The following is a 19,830-nucleotide window of genomic DNA, read 5'->3' on the forward strand; positions in this document are numbered from 1 at the left end:
GGCTGTGGTTCATCATTCTGTAAAGGTAGTTTGTGTTATTGTCGGAAATCTCCTGTCAGGCTGCTTTTAACTTGCATTTGTTGAGTCTTGGAGGACTTGAGGGCAGTGGGACAAGCTGGAAATACAATGCTAACACTGACAAGCAGCTTTTGCAGTTGTATTTGTCTCAAGATGGAGAATGAACATTTTAAATTCACTGTTCTTTAAGCTCCTAATGGATATACACTATAAAAGCATTGAGACACTCCTCATAATCATTGAATTCAGCTAGCCATGCAGTCTGCCTTTACAAACATTTGTGAAAGAATGGTCATTCTCCAGAGCTCCCTGAATTTGAACATGGTCCTGTAATAGGATGCCACCTTTGCAACACATTTCTTCTCTCCTAGATATTCCAGGATCGACTGTAAGTGGTATTATTACAAAGTGGAAACGTTTAGGAACCACAGCAACTCAGCCGCGAAGTGGCACACCACGTAAAGTTGGAGAGCGGGGTCGCCGAGTGCTGAGGCGCATAGTGCGTAAAAGTGGCCAGAGCTCTGCTGACTCAATAACTTCCAAACCAGCTCTGGTCTGGTCTGCAAAGGGGGCACAACTTCATATTAACGCCAAAGAATTTGGAATGGGATGTCATAAAAACTCCTGTAGGTGTAATGTGTAGGTGTCCTAATACTTTTGTCTATATTGTGTATCTCTGTCTATATCTGCTAAATGCTAAATTAGTTCAACAGCTTTTTTGTAACGTTAGCAGCATTGACTTTTGGTTGTACAAGGGACATTAATACCAGTTTTCTGACCCACTGACCCACCCTGTTCCCCTCCGTATAGGGACTTCGGATGACAATTTTTACATTATAAAATAATTTTTGTACAGTCAAAAACAATGAGACGCATAACAAGCCATTTGACTTGTGAAAATACATGAAAGTTGAAAGTGTGCCCACTTATGCATCACTATCACAGATTCAGTCAGTGTGAATGAAGAGGAAGGAGCAAAGAGAGACACATTCAAGGATAAGTGAAGCAAGGAGGATGACTCCCTGCGGCCGTCTTCCAGAAGCTGCACAGTGTTGACCTCTCCAGAGGCGACAGGTCACACTGTGTGACGCAGAAATGGACACACAGACATGTGGAAGAGGAGAGGAGGAAAAGAAAAGGAGGAAAAGAGAAAGATAGATAAAGACAGATAACCTAAAAGACAAAGAGAAGTCGACAGGCCCTACATGACAGCTTAGCAAAAATACTCACAGCTAACCTTGAGGGTTCAACAAGGGCAGCCTGTCTGTGTGGCAACTGACAACATGACCGAGTCAGCGCAATGATGTGTGTGTGTCACCTACATGTGTCAGTGGCTGATATCAATGTGGATGTGGATGTGTGTGTGTGTGTGTGTGTGTGTGTGTGTGTGTGTGTGTATTGGTGTGTGTGTGTGTGTGTGTGTGTGTGTGTGTGTGTGTGTGTGTGTGTGTGTGTGTGCGCGTGTGTGTGTGTTTGGAGCAGGACAGTGGAAATAACACATCACCCCATCAGCAAAGTGCCTCTTCCCCTTTGTGCAACAATCAGATCTGAAGAGACGATGCTCAGCAAAAGGGGGGGTAGGAACCTTCCTACCACGCCGGACGAGATTTGTCATGGCCGCCTGTCTGTCACGCTGCGAGAACAGACAGGAAGGTAGTGATCGCTGGTTTCATACATGACTGGTTGTTAGTCATGTAAGAAACTCTAGATCATTTGTGCTGCAGTTTTGCATTTCTTTCCTTTAGAAGTCGCTCACGCAGGTGGAAACCCAAACAGAGGAAGCAGTTGGTCAACGACTGGTAATGAAAAATACAAAAAGGACATACTCGAACGAAAAATAGACACCAAATGCTTTTAAAGTTGCAATTTTTTATATTGAGTCCCATTCCCCACACACGTTAGCTGCCAGTGCTGCCTGGCATAAGTGTTTTTTGGATAGTTTACATATCTCAGGAAACCCCCAGCTCCACACCTTTCCCACTTTGGATTAAAGGGATATATTTGTTCGTAATCTTTTACTTTTTCGAAACGACAATCTGAGTTTCCCACCAGCATCACCCTGTGACTGGCAAGGATTTTGCAAAGTGCTAGCTTTGCTTTCTCATTTGTGTTTGTGGAACTTTTTGTGTGTACAACACTGTACATCACAGTGATGGCTAATCTATGTCTCACACGTACATAGATGATGGTAAAGGGACTGCTGTATTATATATATTGTCTCTACCACCCTTCTAAGCGCTTTAGATACAACAAGTCATTATTCACACACAATTACAGAAGCCACTTGCTGAAGGAATCCAACACATCCACATATTCAAACAACTCAAGCAACTTGGTGATAGGCATCTTACCCAAGGATACATCCACATGTTGATTGCATGTTTCCAACCTTCGGATGGAAAGACAGCTGCACTCCCTCACAGCCACAGTTCCCTGCAATAACATAGGTTGAGTTGAATTAACTTTTCATACTTGTATTTGTTATTTGGAGGGCTGAACATATACTTTTTATTAATTTGGAGAACTTTTAGATTTTAACTCTGGGCTTCTCTATGAAATGTGACTCTAATGTGATAATGCAGGTGGGGAATAAGGAGAAGTTGACCTGCTTAAGAGTCTGAACAAAACATAATAGCCATAGAAACAACAAGGAGTATCCCCTAAAAACAACACAGCCAAAAGCACAGCACTGTTGGCAGACGAGTTGTACTTTCAAACATCTCTAAGAACAAGATGTCAGAGAGCTACAGTAACGGAAAGATGCTCCTTAATTATGATCATGATTTAAGGGCAATAATCTGTCTAAACATCCAGTAAATGGATCAGAACATGTATTGCAGTAGCTTTAAAAACTGAGTGTGTCGCCCCTTTGATGTACAGTAATCCATTATACCGTGCCATGTCTTGTAGATGTCTGGAGACCTTTGTAGCCTGTCAGCCCTCCTCACTCGCCACATGTTTCCTGTCCAGCTCCGTGGCAATCTGTGTAATACAGGTGACAAAAAAAGGCAAATTAATTTCCCGGTGCTTGAGCATAGCAGATTTAATTAATGTATCCTCAGAATGTTTGAAGGTGGAAAGCATTTAAACAACATGTGATCTCAGCGGAAAGCATGCGAGGCGTTTCTCAATCTTCTGAGCGGAAATTCAGTGAGCACCATTCTATTTTGAAATGTCACATAAAAAGCATACAGGCACTGAAGTTTTGAGACATGATAAAGAAAGATTTGATGTCAGAAAGGGATGTATTTTCATTCCTACTGAGATATTAAATTGCTCTAAGCTAATTGTCTCCAGCAGCCATGATGGCTGGATGATTGAGCTTTAAATTGGTTTCCAGTGATAACATGGAAGCAGCTGTCACCTCTGGTTTTCCATATTTGCAGAGTCTACCTGACGGAGTTTGAAATACCTGGTGAATCACTGCAACAAAAACATCATAATATAGGCTTTTGATGCAAAGCAACACAGAAGACGAGGTTACAAAGAAACTGATTTCTCATTAATCACATTTGGTGTCAGGGTGAAGGTAATAAAGCTCCTGGGCCTGGTGCTTCTGTTGTCATGATACAGGACAGTTTCTTTATTGAAGGTGGAATTACACTTGACATGCTAGTAAATCTTGCTGAGGGAGAGAGGAGAAACAATAAGCATGATTTATATGCTCCAGCATACTCCATAGCCTTCCATCATAATGTAGTAACAGTGATACCTGTCCACCAGTCTCTCCAGGCTCCCCCACCTGCTACACAGGCAGTGTATTTATGGGGGTGTAAATGGGATACAGGGAGTGGCTTTTATCTTTTTAGGCTGCTCTCCACTTCATTAAACACTTTTATAGATGCTCAAATGACAGAAAGAAAAGAGAAGTCAAGTGATTGATTTCTGTGGAGAGTATAAAATAAATCAGAAGTGACATGTCTACTGCCTACTACACCATAATGTTTATGTCAGTCTGGGGGGCCGGGAGTCACAATTGGTCTCCAATTTCTGACCTTCAAATGACCTCAAAGCTGCTGCACATGTATACCATTGTGCTCACAGTCTGAAAAATATGGAATAATTGGCCTATTTTCTTTTCTTTGTACTTCACGTCCACTATGGAGAAATCTTTTCAAACAGCTCTCCAAGTGTTCCCCCCTCTCCAAGTGTCAAAGCTCCCCCTCATCCGGTTGGATTTGCTGTTTGGATGGCAAACAAGCTGCTAACGAGAGAGGGTTTTTTTTCGTTGTTGTCTGGGTGACTCACAGGTCACAGCGCGTGAAATTCCCATCCAGGCTCTTGATTTCTTGATTTTTTGTTCAAGGACTGAACAGGCTGGACTACGTGAGGTGGGGGGGGGGGGGGGGGCAGACTACGTGCCTGCTGGGCATCCTCACTCTGACAGCATGACTAACCCTTCAGCAAAGAGAGAGAGAGAGAGAGAGGAGTGTTAGGATCGAGCGCCCTGGAGCCTGGTCAGGGCGTGACGTCGACCGGCTCCCTAACAGGTTCTTCTCCCTGAAACTACAATTACTCCGGTTGTCTGTCACACCGCTGCACACACACCTGCCTCCTCATTTCAGAGGAACAACACACTTCAGGGCTCAACTACATGCCGTCAGTCACCCCTGAGACGTGATGCATAAAGTGTTAAGCCCCGCCTCCGTCATCCACCAGGCGACAAGGACGCTTGTGGGGAATTGCTTTGCTCCTCTAATAAGGCCGCTGTGATGTCAGAAGCCTGGCCGCCCTGGGGAGGATGACTCACGTGCATCACTGGAGGAACCCCCCCTTGGCATATCCCCACACGCTCGGCCTCACTGGCCTGCTGCCTTTTGCCCCCTCATATTCCCTCATGGACTCCGACGGCTGCACTACAGCGCAGTAATTGGTTGCATGGGTTCGCTCCTCTGTTGAGGGAAGAGGACTGGGGTTGAAAAACAACAACAGTATGGAGATGAAGTCCAGAGTATGAGTCACGAAGGCAGCGAATGCCTGTGACATTCCTCACAAGCGGTGCAGCAAGCCAACAGTCACTGTCTCTTTTCAATCCAGAAACATAAGAGCCTGCTGGGAACATTTTAATTATCCGCATAGCCCGGATTCTCTGTTTGAAAAACCTGTATTTCACTTGTTGATGAAGAGGAAATGTTTGAGATTCCCACTAAAACACACAGCTGACCTTCGTGACATAAAGGACTTTCATGAGTCACACATAAGTTTTGTGCAAAAAGCAGCATTAGTCCATACAGACAGGCTCTGAAAAGGACTCAAGGACATTGGTGTGAAAGGAGCAGGAGGTGACCTTGAATTGCAACCCACTGGGGAAAAAGCATGTTTCCAAAAAAAGCCCTCACAGTTCTATTTTTTGCTTACAAACGCATGGTGCAAACACATCTAGCCCAGATATGACTGAGTGGTTCTCCTTTCTAAACTATTCTCACTAACATTGCTTTAACTTGGCTATTTCCCCTCAGAAAATGCCTCTCTGTAACATCGACATGAGTCGTGATTGCCTTCTCATCATGGCTGAGTGTCCTGCTGGTGAAATTCCACACAATAAAACCATACTCCACATAGACACGGTTAAAACATACAACATGCTGCTGTGCTAAGTTCAGTGAAAAGACAGCAGGCAAACAGCAATTATAAATGACATTTCTAGCAGCGGATGTCAAGATGAGCTATACAATTAACACCTAATCAGCTTAAAAATAATGATTTCAGATGACTTCACCAGTGCTGATTTTTAGCCTAGAATCATTATTTTTTTTTGGTTCTTCCATAGTTTTTTGCACATTGCTCGAATTTACCAAAAACCCCCAAACATTAAAAAAGTCCATTTATGGTGCAGGTGCACTGTTTATAATAAGCAGCCCGCGGTCTCTCTGTCTCTCTTTATATATAAATATATATATATATATATATATATTTATATATATATAGTCATTTATTATACAAAAAAAAGTCAACCAACGCTATTTCATGAACATTTTCTGCAACCATGAAAAGGTTTTCTCAAACTTTCTCCAAAACATTCAGCTCCCACAAATAAATGTAAAGCTGTATGGATGGATGGTTCTCTTTAAGGGGACAAAATCTATTCCTGCAATAATCCTGTGATTTTCAGAGTCTACTTCAGAGTTCAGCTGATGCACAGTGCTTTCGTGCAGTCTAGTGGTGCAATAAGATGTAGCAGCATAATGTTCAGGTAGTCATTAGTTCGTTTTTTTTCCTTTTAATTCCAAGCATTCATTTAATCTGATTGTCATTTTCTTTAAATAATACTTTTTTTTTTTAACATCCACTAATAACTACCACTTTATTAAATTCCAGTTACATCACCACATGTATAAGACAGTGAAGATGAAAACGGATGGTAAAATGGCAATGTAATGAACATTTTTTTGGCTAATGATTTTCTTATTTTTTAAAATTAATTTAGAAATATTTTACATTTTAATTATTTGTAATTTATGGCTATTATTATTTGACCTGTCCTGCCCTATGAGCTCACAAAGGCGCAACGTTAATGCATAGTATTATTTAGTAAATAAACCCCCTAGTGGTTCGTAACTGCATTAATAGTGATGGCAATTTATTCATTCAACTCAGATATATCAACTGAAATAAAGCCTTAAATAAATAAAATCATTGGATCTGCTCTGATATAAAACACACACAGTGAGAGAGTGTTATTGATCATCTCCAAGCCTCTGTTGCCCCCTAGTGGTTCGTGCTGCGCTGTGTCATAGTTAACATGCTTTGGGATAGTGATGTCATCCTAAATTAGGATATAATAGTATATAAAATAATTGTAAATTGCAGAAACTGACTGAGCTGGGTTTATTTACTAAATAATACTATGATAAAGGTATGCGTTTACACTTACCTTTAACTGAGTGTGCAGATAATAGCGCCATACATACAACGACTAGATTTTCTGGAACCACAGACGGTGTTGCCCACTAGGGGGCAGCATCTCTCTCTCAATATGATTGATGGATGTAGCCTGTTATGTATGGTATGGTAACCCTCTGAAATTAAAGTTTAACAGCTTCAGAGGAGAGAAAAGAAACAGACAGAAAAGTGCTTGTCAAAAGCCAATCACATAAAAAACTAATTTAATGCAAGAGTTTCCCAATTATATGTTTAGTAACATTGAAAACTGTGTGTGTAAAGTTAAATCCCCGTAGCAAACAGATTCATAATATTTACTGCAATGAAAAACGTGTCACTTGTCGGAAAAAATAGCCTTTGCTGGTATATTTTTGATTCAAACTATGAGAGTGTGATTTATTTGTTTTAGTCCTAATTCTATTCTAACTATTTTTTTGCGCACAAAAGAGAGCGTGTTTTACTTCTTCCTCGAGTGAGACATGCAGTTTTTATTTAATTTACAAAACGCATCCTAAAACTTTTTTTCCCAGTTTGAGGGACTCAAAATGCAGATGTAATAAGCCAATATCTTTCTGTGTTATGAAGCTAATTTTCAGCTTCATATGTATTTTATGCCTCTACTGTGACATGTTAACATTTCATTTTGTAAGCGCTTAAAAGATGTCCTGCCCCTTAGCCTATCACATACAATGTGTTGGAGCGCTAGCCAATAGAAGCTTGAGTGTTACACAGTAATGTCACTATGTTATGGGTCTATTTGGGACGATTCAGCGGGGCAAAACAAACTGCTTCTGGAGGGAACTTTGGGATTCTGGCCTTTGTAGACCATTTATCGGCACAACAACCTATATAACACACTGCAGGAAAGGGGAAACCCTAAAAAGCATAAAAGGGCCCATTTCATGTCACCACTGATAGTTGATGTGGAGTTGTAATCTAAACCACATTATTTGTAGTTACAGCTTGTCCTTAATGACCCTGAGGGAGCAAAGTCTTCATTATCACTGCATTTCTCACTTTGGTGTAACACATGGTTGTTTAGGCTACTACTTGGGAGGTCAGAGACGTCTTAACCCTTTTTTCACAAACTGTCACCACTCGAGAGTAGTGTTACATGTGGTGGATACTCATGTGGTCTGTTTAAGAGAAAAATAACCGCAAGTCTCTCCACAAGACTGCTTTGATCACACAGACATCATGTGATCTTCAACAGATTTGTGGCACGTGCTGACTGCTGAGGTTGTCTAACAAGCAGTTTACACTATTGTGAATCATGTGACACCTGAAGAGAGAGAGACGTGACTTTATTTGTGTTCTAATAAGAAGTGGTTATAGCAGCAAAATCTCTTTTACAAGATCGTATTGTAGTTAGTGTTGCTTCCTATTATGAAAAGCCTGTAGGCCTATGCTACTATAATTAATCTTTGGATTCAAAAGTGCACATACGGTTCACTAACAGTAACCATCATTTATTGTCTATATCATATGTGGTAACAAGTTTAAAAAGACATGTCATTTAAACATACCATGCCAACAACACATTTAATGTTGAGAATTTTGATTATTAGGAGAATAAACATGTTTCAGTTAAACCTGAGTCTACTCGATTTTATGTTTTTTGACTGTGGTTCCTGTTTATCAAGTTTAAGAAAAGTATAGCAAATATAGCAATATTTAGTTGACAACCTTCGTCCAAATTGTCCAATAGCTCAGACAAAGTCAAGTCATTATCGTCATTCTTAAAAAGTATACTTTGAGTGATATTTGCAAGCATGAGGAGGTAAAACAATTTGGTATTTGTTATTAAAAAAATCTATTTTTAGAGAAAACTTTGAAAAACAACTTCATTAAATAAACGTTTTATTTCCCATGATCAGCTTGTAATCGGTTGAAATAGTCTTAACCTCAATGTTGCAAACCATTGTTTTGTGAGTTTTCTTCAGGCCTCCCCCCCAGAGTCAGTGGGCAAGCTAATTAAGGTAGCCTACGTCACAAATGTGAAACAGCCAATTGCAACTGCCGACACACAGGAACACATTCAACACCACCTTATATACCTGCAGCCTCAAGAGCAGAGCTAGAATTAGCATTGTTGAACGCTTCCTTCCATTTCCAACAAAAAAGTCCCACTAATATATATTTTATGTTACAACCTCTAACACGTCGTCAGCCACTGCCAATTGAAAGCTATAGCAAGCTAACACAACATCAACAAATAAAAGATGCTATACACTTACCATTCTGATACACATGTGAGTAAGCCCCCAGTTTTGGGCCACAACAGAATCCTAATGTCTGCCAAACATGTGTCTTATGACTTTCAAAGTGTTCCTCCAATGTTGAAAATAGACGCCACCATGATGCGCATACTGTTTATGCATGTGCACTGCGCGAGGAGCGGTGGGCGTGGCAACGAGGCGGGTTCCGTCATTTCTCAATTAGCGAAACACTTGGGCGTGGCTTCCAACGATTCCTTCTGACTTTTTATGAAGTTAACCCATATCAAACACGATATCTGTCATATCAGAGTATTGTATATAGTTTTACTCTATTGAAATTTCGTATAGGACATTATTGTTGTGTTTTCTTTAGGCAACCTCTTGTGGTTGTCAATAATTAGAAAAACAGATAACATGGCGGTTTATAAAAAGTAGCCTTTACATTAGAAGTCATAAGGTAAAGCATGTTTTGCGGTTTGAGTCATAGCTTTACAGTTCATTCAACATTGGTTAATTGCATTGTAAAAAGAGGCCGGTAGTCATTCAGGTTTGAAAATCTTGCGTGTTTTTATTGTAAGTATTGCATCTTCAACTTACACGGCTAGAATCATCATCAGACAGCATGTTTTATAAAGGATAGCCACAGGTTCAGAACAACAGGACAACTCCCCATGTGGTACTACTCTTTTGGTTGGGCTAACATTATCCTCATGTACCTGTTTGCCCAAAGCCAGATGCCAGAATGGAGTGTGGTTTACAAAAGACACTGCACATTCTGGCCAAGCTGCAAATCTGGGACTCAACCCTCCTAAAAAGTTAACCTGGACCACAGGACTGCATTAACTTAAAACACAGAGGTAAAAATATAGCTTTGTGATCACCAGCTTATGAAGATATGCTATTGTTTTGAATCTGCAGCATAAAGCCAGAAACTCTTTGTCAGACATCCCGACTAACCTGGGCTGATCCAGGACCAGTCTGCACCTACAGTCCAGCTCAGTTAACTTTCTGTGCAAAATTGTCGCTGCACATTATGTGACAAAGCCTTCACTCCCAGAAATGATATTCGTCACTGGCTATATTGTCTTTATTTTTGACAAATATGCTCCAGAAGTCTTATATTTAATGAGTAGCAGGTGGGAATCAGCCAAACTGAGATCAGTGCAGACTCGTTGTGGAGCAGGTGCCTCTCTAAAGCTCAGCCTTAGTAAGAACATAGAGCAAACACACACACTCACGCTCACACATTCATACACACACTGTACACTCACATGAGAGAGGACAGACCTGGCCTCAGTAAAATCAGTTCTTACAGTTTGTTTTATCCCATCCGGGGACAACAAGTTCAGACTACTTTTTCCACATGGGACAATACAATGAGTGCCAGACAGTTTTCACACATTTCAGTGGTGAACAACAAAACCCATCACTATCAGAATCGCTCCACTGTGTTAAAAATATATTGTTCTCCGAGCAGGTTAGAAACACCAATAGGATGCGATCCAGGTCTGAGTGGAATTCATTTTGTTGTCAAACATGGGTCCTTTTTTCCTGTCAGCAGTGTAGGTACATGAAACCAACATATGGAGACCAAAAAAACAAAGAGTTGAAGGTTAATAACTTAAACAGGGGAAGAATAAATGTAAACTTTCCCTCAGAGAGAGAGAGATATATATATATATAGAGAGAGAGAGGACACTGAGGTGTTCTGAGGTGTTTTTGGCATATTTTCTTTTGAAATAGTCAAGCACCTGAAGCATTGACTTTCTGATTCAATGCCAAGTCCAACAACCTCAATGTAGCTCCTCAAAGAGCTTACATGTCAAACTCTACACCTTAATGATGTCCTTCAAGGAACCCAAAAGGATTTGTTCTTTTTCTTGATTTTCTTCTTGAAATCCTCAGTCGGAGGCATTGAATCGTAAATGTAAGACACATTTTGTCAACTAAAACACAAGTCTAATAGAGACTACAACCCCTCTAATAGAGGAAGGTGGAGTTTTAGACCCCTTTTATTGTGTAGTAGCTGGCTCAATTTGCCAGTAAAGTCTTGGCTATAGATTAAGCCTTGTGAAGAGTTGACCCCCACCCCCCTCAGCACAGACCCAAAAACAACGGGACAGGAGAATTGACAAACTATTAGCGAAAAAGAAGGCTGGGTATGGAGGGAAGCCATCTTGTTTATCAGCCTATCAAATTGTTTAGGGTCTGCATGTATCATCTCAGGCATTGCGTGTTGTTGGGGGAAGGTCAACTCAGGACAAGGCTGGTGACTCTAAACAGGCGAGGCTCAGCACTAGGAGCAGCTTAGGGGCCGATTACATTTCAAGTGTCCATTGAATAAAACATCAAATAAAAACAAAACAAAATGGCTACATTTCATATCCCCTCCCACCCACACCACCCCGAAAGAAAAATTACATTAGCCATAAAATATACAATTCTTAAAATAAGGAATGAGGAATAAGCATCAAAAGGAGGAGTAAAATAAGACAAAACCAAAATAAGTTAACTTCCTTTTACCCCATTGCTTGTGTCATTTGAGGGATTGAGAAATAAATATTTTTAAAAGGAGTTTTTTTTTTTCACATACAAAAGGATTCAGGTGAGCTCCATATGAGAGAGAGAGAGAGAGGAGGAAAGAAAATAAAAATGTACAGAGCAGTGGCTGAAGTGCAATTCTTAATGCCAGTGGAGTTGGGATAGCGAACATTGACATCATACAACCCGTTTTATCGTCCCTACACTCCAGGCAATTCCTCCACAGATCACCTGACCACGTTAGGAATGCCAAATACAGCCTCTCCCCTCCTCAAATCAATAATTTTATAAACAAGAAAAAAGTCTAATAAATAAAAAGAGTGCCAAACAATCTCAGCGTTCTCCAACAGAAGCCATACTGGGTCACTACACCTGGATGGGAAGTAGTTCTGTCGTTATTTTATCACTTTGAAAGGTAACTTTCCTTTTCCGTTTCAGGGGAGCAACAGAATGAGACACTTTTAAAACCACCAGCAAATTTAACAAAGTAATAGTGTCCATGCCCCATCTGCTGCCACTCTGAAGAGGATAAAATATTTCCAAAAGTTTTGAAGTTCACAATAAACACAGGTCAAACAGCAACAGAGGCAATATATTCTATCCATGAGCTCTAACTTTTTTTTTAACTCCTTTTTAAGGTTTCATTCATTAAGCTATTTTTATGTACAAACAAAAGAAAATAAATTTGCTTTTTGGACGGTCACACAGTCTTAAGAGAGGAGAAGAAAAATAAGAGGAAGGGGGTTCAATCTGACGAGACAAAAAGGACTACAAGAGTTATTGCTTGTTACTGCTGGAAAGAGAATGGACATCTATTCCAAAGTTTGTTGTTGTTTGGACTTTTTCCTTGTTGCTGTTCTTGTTTTTTTTGTTGGTTTGTGCCATTTCTATGGACAGCTCTAAAGTAGGCAAGTGCAGGATAGCTTGTCGTAGCTGCTTGTCGAGGGGAAATAAACCAAAACAAAACAAAACACACACACACACGTTACAATTTGCACTCATTGAAAATGCACTGAGCACCCACATTCGATAGGAATGTTGTTTTTTCCTCCATTTTTTTTGGTTGTTTTCCTCCGTGCCTGGTTGGAAACAATCACTGCAGACAAACTTTGTTTACTTTAAAAGCTCCGTGGTGGTAGATCTGATCTGCTTTTCCCATTGGTTGTTTCACAATAGCACCAATTCGAGTGTCCGAGCTTCTGCGGTGTCGAACAGAGGTAATGAAAAACAATAAGACGAGGACTAAATTCAGGGTTGAAGGGACGTTCATCAGGGCCAAGCTGTATTGATATGGCAAAGTTCACCCACAGTGTTAATTACAATCCAGACTAGATGTGCTGCCGTTTAACCAGGCCCAACACCACAACGTTAAGAAGGGATACACAGGAAACACACAGAACCCTAAACTCTGAATTCTTTCAATATCATACGAATTTAAGTGCATTTTAAGTCAAATTCGGGGTCCTGTATCTTAAAAAATGTCAGACATTTCAGAATTTGAGGAAAGCCAAAAGGTGAAATCAATCATTCATTTCAATTGTGTGGGTTTAGAAAACCAGGATGATGCTTTTGATATATATATATCACCCAACTGTGATCTCCCTTTAAAAGCAGATTAAAATCGATCGGCAGTTTCACATCGCTGTGTTTGTGTCCCTGGTGAAGGTGTTGGTCTTGGCGGCTCAAAGTTCAGGAAAGCTTTCAGTGGCGCTCCTCAGCAGCACATGAGTAAGGGGGGTGGGGGGGGAACTAAAGGCTATGAGCCGTAGGGGGCGCTGCTGAGAGGCAGGAGCGACAGCAACGCTGTCAGCTGTGGCCATCGTAGGCGGAGGTGACGGCGGGGGTGTGTGCACGTAGACATGGCTGGATGGAGAAACAGATGGGAGGGCTGGCGGTTTTGGCAGGGAGGTGGTGCTGGCGGTGGCGGTGTGGGAGGTCTAGGAGGAGAAGGCAAGTTTGACACTGCAGGAGGAGTAGCCCTCATCGCTGGCCATGCTTTGCAGGCTGCTGTGGTCGTCCAGGTCGCTGGTGCTTGCTGTGCTCACACTGTCCAGCTCTCCATGGGAAAACTCTGTGCTTTCCACATCCACCTCAATCTCCTCTGCAGCCGCCAATGGAGAGAGGAGCAGAGGAAGAGAGAAGAAAGGGAACATTTTAGTGAAAATATTATCTTTAACTGTAAAGATAATGAGGTTGCCTAAACGTTAAGGCTGATGATATTCTATATTTGTCCTCAGGAAAAGACCAAAACCAACTCTGCGTATGACTGTGTTAAAATGTCCTTGCTGAATATCATTATTTATATCACTATGTTACAGCAGTTCATGTTAATAAATATGAATCCAATTAACATGGTTCAGTTTAACTTTAGGTTGGAATGACGTAAACTAATGAAGAATTTAAATTGCAAGTGTGTTACTTCAACTAATTAAAGCTTTCTTTAAATTATTTCAGTAAGCATTTTCATCTTAAACCTTTATCCAGGGAATGTGTGTTGATTATTTTCAGCAACACCTTATTTCACATACAGCCCCAGAGGGACCGGAACAACCTCTATGTGGTGTGAAAACCCCCAGAGCAGCCGGAGGTTTATAAGGCCTTGTACTCGGCAAATTAAAATCCTGTTTAAAGACTGAGGTCTCACTCACCCTGGTCGGAGTCAGAGTGGTCGGAGCAGAGGGTGGAGCCCACACTGTCCATGCGTATCCTCTCCCCCTCCCCTGGGCTGCTCTGGGCTGCAGCACCACTGCCTCCCCTCAGCAGCTCCAGCTGGCGCTGGAGGTGCCTCTGCTCCCGCTCCAGAGACTCCAGCTGGTACTGGCTCTTCCTGTCTGCCTCTTCAAGTTTCTGCTCAGCAGAGAGAGAAGGGGGCGAGGGATAACAGGTTAATAATGTGTATCAGGGACCTTGGAGAGACGTCACTGTAGAGATAAATATGTGTGAAAGTGTGAAGAAGACAGCCAGATAAAAGTGGTGTTGTGAAAAAGGCACCATAATACGGTGAATAAAAATAAAGATACGAGTGAGAGAAGGAAAGCAGGAAAACAAATGTATTATGCTGAGATACTGTAGAGATGGATGCTGTTGTCTGTAAAGAAAGTTTTATCAAACGTTTGTCAGGCACCAATGCAACACAAAGTGAACAAACCACGCCTGTTTAAGCATTCAGAGACTAAACCCATTGCTTCCCATGGTCTTCCCTCCTGCCAGCTCAGGAATGATTTCCCTCGCCCACCTCCTTTACACCGAGTCGCCTCCTTTACCTGCTGCCTGTGTTTCTACGCCCAGTGCCATGACAATATAAGCGAGGGCTGTGGCAGGGACTCATACAGCCTTGTTGCACTTCTAACCTTGTAGCCTTATGTCACGGTCGCCGATAGTGACGAGCGTGACTCCCGGGGACGGACCAAAGCAAAAGAGCATCAATAAGAGATGGAGAAATTCAAGTTGACAGCAGCAGAAGTGCAGAGTGGTGACGGCAGTAGTGAGGGGGTGCTCACAACAACAATATCGGCTTTATGTTACGTGAATGCATACTACAGCTGGCTTTTTCCATGCAGACCGCTCAACCTCGGGCAGTCACATGCCTGTGTTTTAAGTGGATGGGAAGGCGTGAAGCAGGGTGTCTTATTGTGTTATATGCTCAGGCAGTGAAATTATCACCAGTGACCAGCTGAACACTGGCTGAGGTTTGTTCGCATACACACATTTTTATTGCTATGGGAAATGTTTTATATTTACACATCAACAGCACTATGCTAAATCATAAATATTTATAGACGTACCTAAAGTATACCCTTCATTTAAACTACCTCTATATTTAGAAACTGTAATGACCCTGATGAAGTCAATTACAATTGCAATAAAAAGCAAAGGTCAAGACAAATTAAAACCCAAGCAGGGATTTTATGGTAGTGTATTTGTATCAACATATCATTACTATGGCATTATATGATGTTGTTTTCAACTCTTTTGCAGAATATTTTATGAGTGAATCACAATCACATTTCATTTCTTGTAGGTCAAACGTATTTCAGATCCACCACTGGTCTTGCTATTCATCTTGCTTTAATAATGCATGTTCTTTTCTTTTCACCCTGCGGTTTATATTCATGCATCTGGAGCTCTGTGGGCTAGCTATTCCGCACCTTTATGTGTGCTTTGGCTTTGTTGAGCAGGCCCAGGGTTGTGTGACGGTTGCAGTCGGGTCCCAGGGGTATGAGGGCCTTCAACCGTTCGAGACACAGACGAAGGTGAGCTCGTCTGCAGAGAGAGAAAATAAATAGAAAGCGAAACGGAATGATTAGATACATAAAGTACAATAGGGAAACGCTGAGGCCTGTTCAGTAAAATGTGAAATGTATTACAAGCGGGTAGTTAAATGTGTTGCTCAATAGCACCTGGGAAATGCAAATGTATATCAAAGGTCAGAATGTTCTTAGGGAATAGGGAAAGTACTCACTAAAACACTTCTCGCTTTCCTGTGTTATTCTGTGCTTTTCCCATGCACAGATAACCGGCTAAAGACGGATGTCAAGCGATCCACATGACTGTACATCCAACCCTTATAAAAGCACCTAGTTCTGATTCTGAAGGGGGGGGATTTTTCCCTTCTCAAAGATCCTCACTTTAGCGATCTGTATTTTCCCCTAAAGTCAACATATCCCAGGAAAAGACCAAAACAAACTGAGCATGACATGTGTTAAAGTCCAGGCTGAATATCATTATTTATATCACTATGTTATAGCAGTCCCTGTTAGAAATATCAATCCAATTAGCATGGTTCAGTTTAACTTAAGGTTGGAATGACATAAACTAATGAAGAATTTAAATTGTAAATGTGTTACTAACCAAAGCTTCCTTCAAATTCTTTCAGTAAGCGTTTTCATTTTACACCTTTATCCAGGTGAGCTATCCACATGAATCTACATCCAACCCTTATAAAAGCACATAGTTCTGACCTCCTAAGGGTGGATTTTTCTTTCTCATAGATCCTCTCTTCAGCAATCTGTCACCTTGGGATGCAGGCTCATTAAGACTTGTTGTACTCTCACTTTGTGCGAATCCACCAGCTGCACACCGGCTCATGTATCGTAAATCCCCAGCTTATAGTTCAGCAAGGCAGCGGGTTACATATGATTCACGTCTCGTGTAAGCCTTGAGACGATACATTATCCTCTGCAGGTATTTCTTGCAACCGGCTTTAGTTTCCCCTTCTCTCGCCTTCATTACAAACAACACGTTTAAGCTGTGTGGGGGGGGGGGTAGGGAGGAAAAAGGTGTAATGGCATTTCCTGGACCCTGTTCTGCTCCGACGTTCCATCATCCTGACAGTCCCTTATCCCGTGACTGCAGACAGGCCGGGGGTACTATCTATCCTGCTAATGGCTCCGAGTTGAGAGGTAAAGAGTGATAATTGTAGCTATAACACAATCAGTACTCCATTAGCAGGGGCTGCCCTTTCAGCTCGCCTGAAGGGAAAAGTGGAGAGACATTGAGAGCCGGTGGACTCAGTGGAGCCACCCAGGGCTTCAGGAGCAATCTCTGGGGGGAACCCAAAGGAGACAAGCCCAGGGGAAGAGGGCAGGAATTCACCTGCACTGATTAGGCTGGGCCAGACTGCTCTCTGCTCTGCTGCTGTCAGACTGGTGGAGACATGTGAGCACTGGTGTGTGTGCGGCTTTGCATGGATGGTGCTGATAAGAACAAGAGAGGAGAGTGAGCCATTGCTAAAGTACAGTAGCAGGAGCGTGTGCTTAAACTACGTGACCAAGACAAGAGCTGCATGTCAAGGGAGTGAAAGAGGAGGCCCCTTTATTTAGTCTGAGGTCTTCACACTAGAGCTGCAAAGATGAACGGATTAGTTGTCGGCTGGTAAAGTTATCACTTATAATCAGTTATCAAATATTACAATCTTGAATTCCAGGTTCTTAAATGTGGATTTGCTCTGGGTCCATGACAGAAAAACCATATGTCTTTGAGTTGAGGACAAAACAAGACATGTGAGGTTGTCATATTTGGCTTTGGGATACACTTATAGATAGGTCGATACCATGTGAGTAAATGGTGAAAGATATTGATTGTTTTATCAATAAATGGAAACAAATTTGAATTTACAGGAAAATAATTAACAGTTTAGTTGACAAAGTGTTTTTCAGCCTGGGAGATGATAATGATGATCGGCCCGGCTCAGGTCATCGGTCTGTGTAATCAGTCCTATTCACAGGAGAGAGCAAAGTCCACCTTCTTTATCTGTGAAATGTCTATCTCCGTTAGTCTCATCTGAACCCCAACACACACACACACACACACACACACACACACACACACACACACACACACACACACACACACACACACACACACACACACACACACACACACACACACACACACACACACACACACACACACACACACACACACACACACACACACACACACACACACACACACACACACACACACACACACACACACACACACACACACACACACACACACACACACACACACACACACACACACACAATTAATCACTTTCTACTCTTCTACAGCAGCCTGGGGGGGAACACGCAGCTCCACCGGAAAGACATCTAGGACACACTACAGAGAGGACAACGTGGCAAAAGCTCTGTCTCAGAAATATGAATTCTTTTTGATCAACACTCTTATAACATTCACCTTTGCACTTTACCTGGAACATTTATATTTGATTTAATATTCCATTCATTGCACTATTATGTATATAATATAATATCCTGCTTTTTTTCGTATCTTATCTTATTACGATTAATTCTCGATTGTGTGGAAACAACGCACTTTACTGCAACATTTGCTATGTAACCATTTACAAATTAAGTAGGCCATGTACAGGGAGCGTTTGCTGATAGACCAATCAATTATTTATCGTGCAGCTGCGGCTGACACAAATATAAATCTGCGTTACAGGCAAGAACAAACACACTTGTTCTTGAACATCCCGTTTATCTCAGAAGCTGCGTAGCAGCACTCCATGCATGTGTACACTGTAGGGACATCTTGTAGGTTCTTACTTTTTCATTAGTTATACAAACACTGTTTTCCTCACACAGGGGCGTGGAGTGCCTGTTAAAGAAGGGCAGAGCAGGACACACGGTCATGTACGGGCCTGTTCTGTCTGTCTGTCTGTCTGTCTGTCCTATCAGGCGTCGGGTTAACAAACGCCAGACACTGGAGATCTTCCCCTTCACTCCCATCCAGATTAAAAACAACTATCTCAGCACACAAGTTCAGATAACCTCCACTTACAGTCATTCCTGTCCTTATCCCATTCCCACCCCCCTCCTCACCCTGACCCAACTGACATGACAAATGTACAGAGGAAGCGGGGGGGTACGCTGACTGCACTGGCACCGCAGTATCAACATATATCTGGCCCTGCTATGACCCGCTGAAATATGCCAATTATGGTTCTCAGCGTTAAGACTTCTATTGGTGAGTGCGGTGTAGGGCGTCACATTTCAGGCTGCTGAAGCACCATTTCTTTCCGAGTCAGTGCTAACCTCAAACACCCTAACACACCCATATGCCTGTGCGAGCAGAGGAGTCTCTTTCAGCACACCGAGTCCTGTTTATGTCATTTTCACAGCTACCTCATGTGCCTGTGTGATGTGTCCTTGCAGAAACACATGCTTCTGTGTAGGCAGCATTCAAACACCCCTCTCTCTCTGTGTCTCGGATTGACAGACAGACATGCGAGACGTCTGCATGACATTTTTGGACTAATCTCTGGGCGCATGACATGCTCTGCTGTGGAGCACTCTGAGAACTACAGGAGGTCAAAGAAGCCCTGAAAAGCATAAGAGGGAGTGATGGAGGAACAGTGTGTGACTGTGAGAGAAGGAGAAGAGAGAGAGTGTACTTATGGGTAATTCATGACCATCACATTCGGCTGCCTGCTAATAGGAAGTATAACAACTGGAGTCCTTTTCTTCCGCCTGCAAAAAAACATTATGCCCTCGGAGCATCGGGGAACTAAAGATAATGGCAGGGACAGCTTTATCATACAGCAGTGCTATCTCTAGCTGTCTCACTAAGAGGTGAAAGGCCATTAGTTAGTAGCTACTGGTGATGGCCCCAGGACAGGTCACTAATCCCTGAAAAGGCTTGTTTATCATTTTGACCCACA

At 42.0% G+C, this 19,830-nt stretch overlaps 1 protein-coding gene and 1 long non-coding RNA gene across 3 annotated transcripts in view; both read right to left on the reverse strand.

Moving 5' to 3' along the window:
• Positions 1-2,397: 2,397 nt before the first annotated feature.
• On the reverse strand, positions 2,398-9,228 carry LOC134864319 (uncharacterized). The gene is made up of 3 exons (XR_010165822.1): positions 9,138-9,228; positions 2,912-3,000; positions 2,398-2,451 (listed from the first exon to the last, which is right to left on the reverse strand). It is a non-coding gene; the product is annotated as an uncharacterized LOC134864319 (long non-coding RNA).
• A 433-nt stretch (positions 9,229-9,661) lies between these two features.
• The window catches only part of mxi1 (max interactor 1, dimerization protein), a 39,579-nt gene continuing 29,410 nt past the window's right edge, over positions 9,662-19,830 (reverse strand). For both annotated transcript variants that reach the window (XM_063883754.1, XM_063883755.1), the window contains 3 exons: positions 15,809-15,923; positions 14,309-14,507; positions 9,662-13,761 (listed from right to left, as the gene is read on the reverse strand). In XM_063883754.1, the coding sequence (XP_063739824.1) occupies positions 13,598-13,761; positions 14,309-14,507; positions 15,809-15,923 (478 nt within the window). In that variant the 3' untranslated portion in view covers positions 9,662-13,597. The remainder of the gene's footprint in view (positions 13,762-14,308; positions 14,508-15,808; positions 15,924-19,830) is intronic.

The sequence above is a fragment of the Eleginops maclovinus genome, chromosome 5 (assembly GCF_036324505.1).
Source record: "Eleginops maclovinus isolate JMC-PN-2008 ecotype Puerto Natales chromosome 5, JC_Emac_rtc_rv5, whole genome shotgun sequence".
Classification (NCBI taxonomy): domain Eukaryota; kingdom Metazoa; phylum Chordata; class Actinopteri; order Perciformes; family Eleginopidae; genus Eleginops; species Eleginops maclovinus.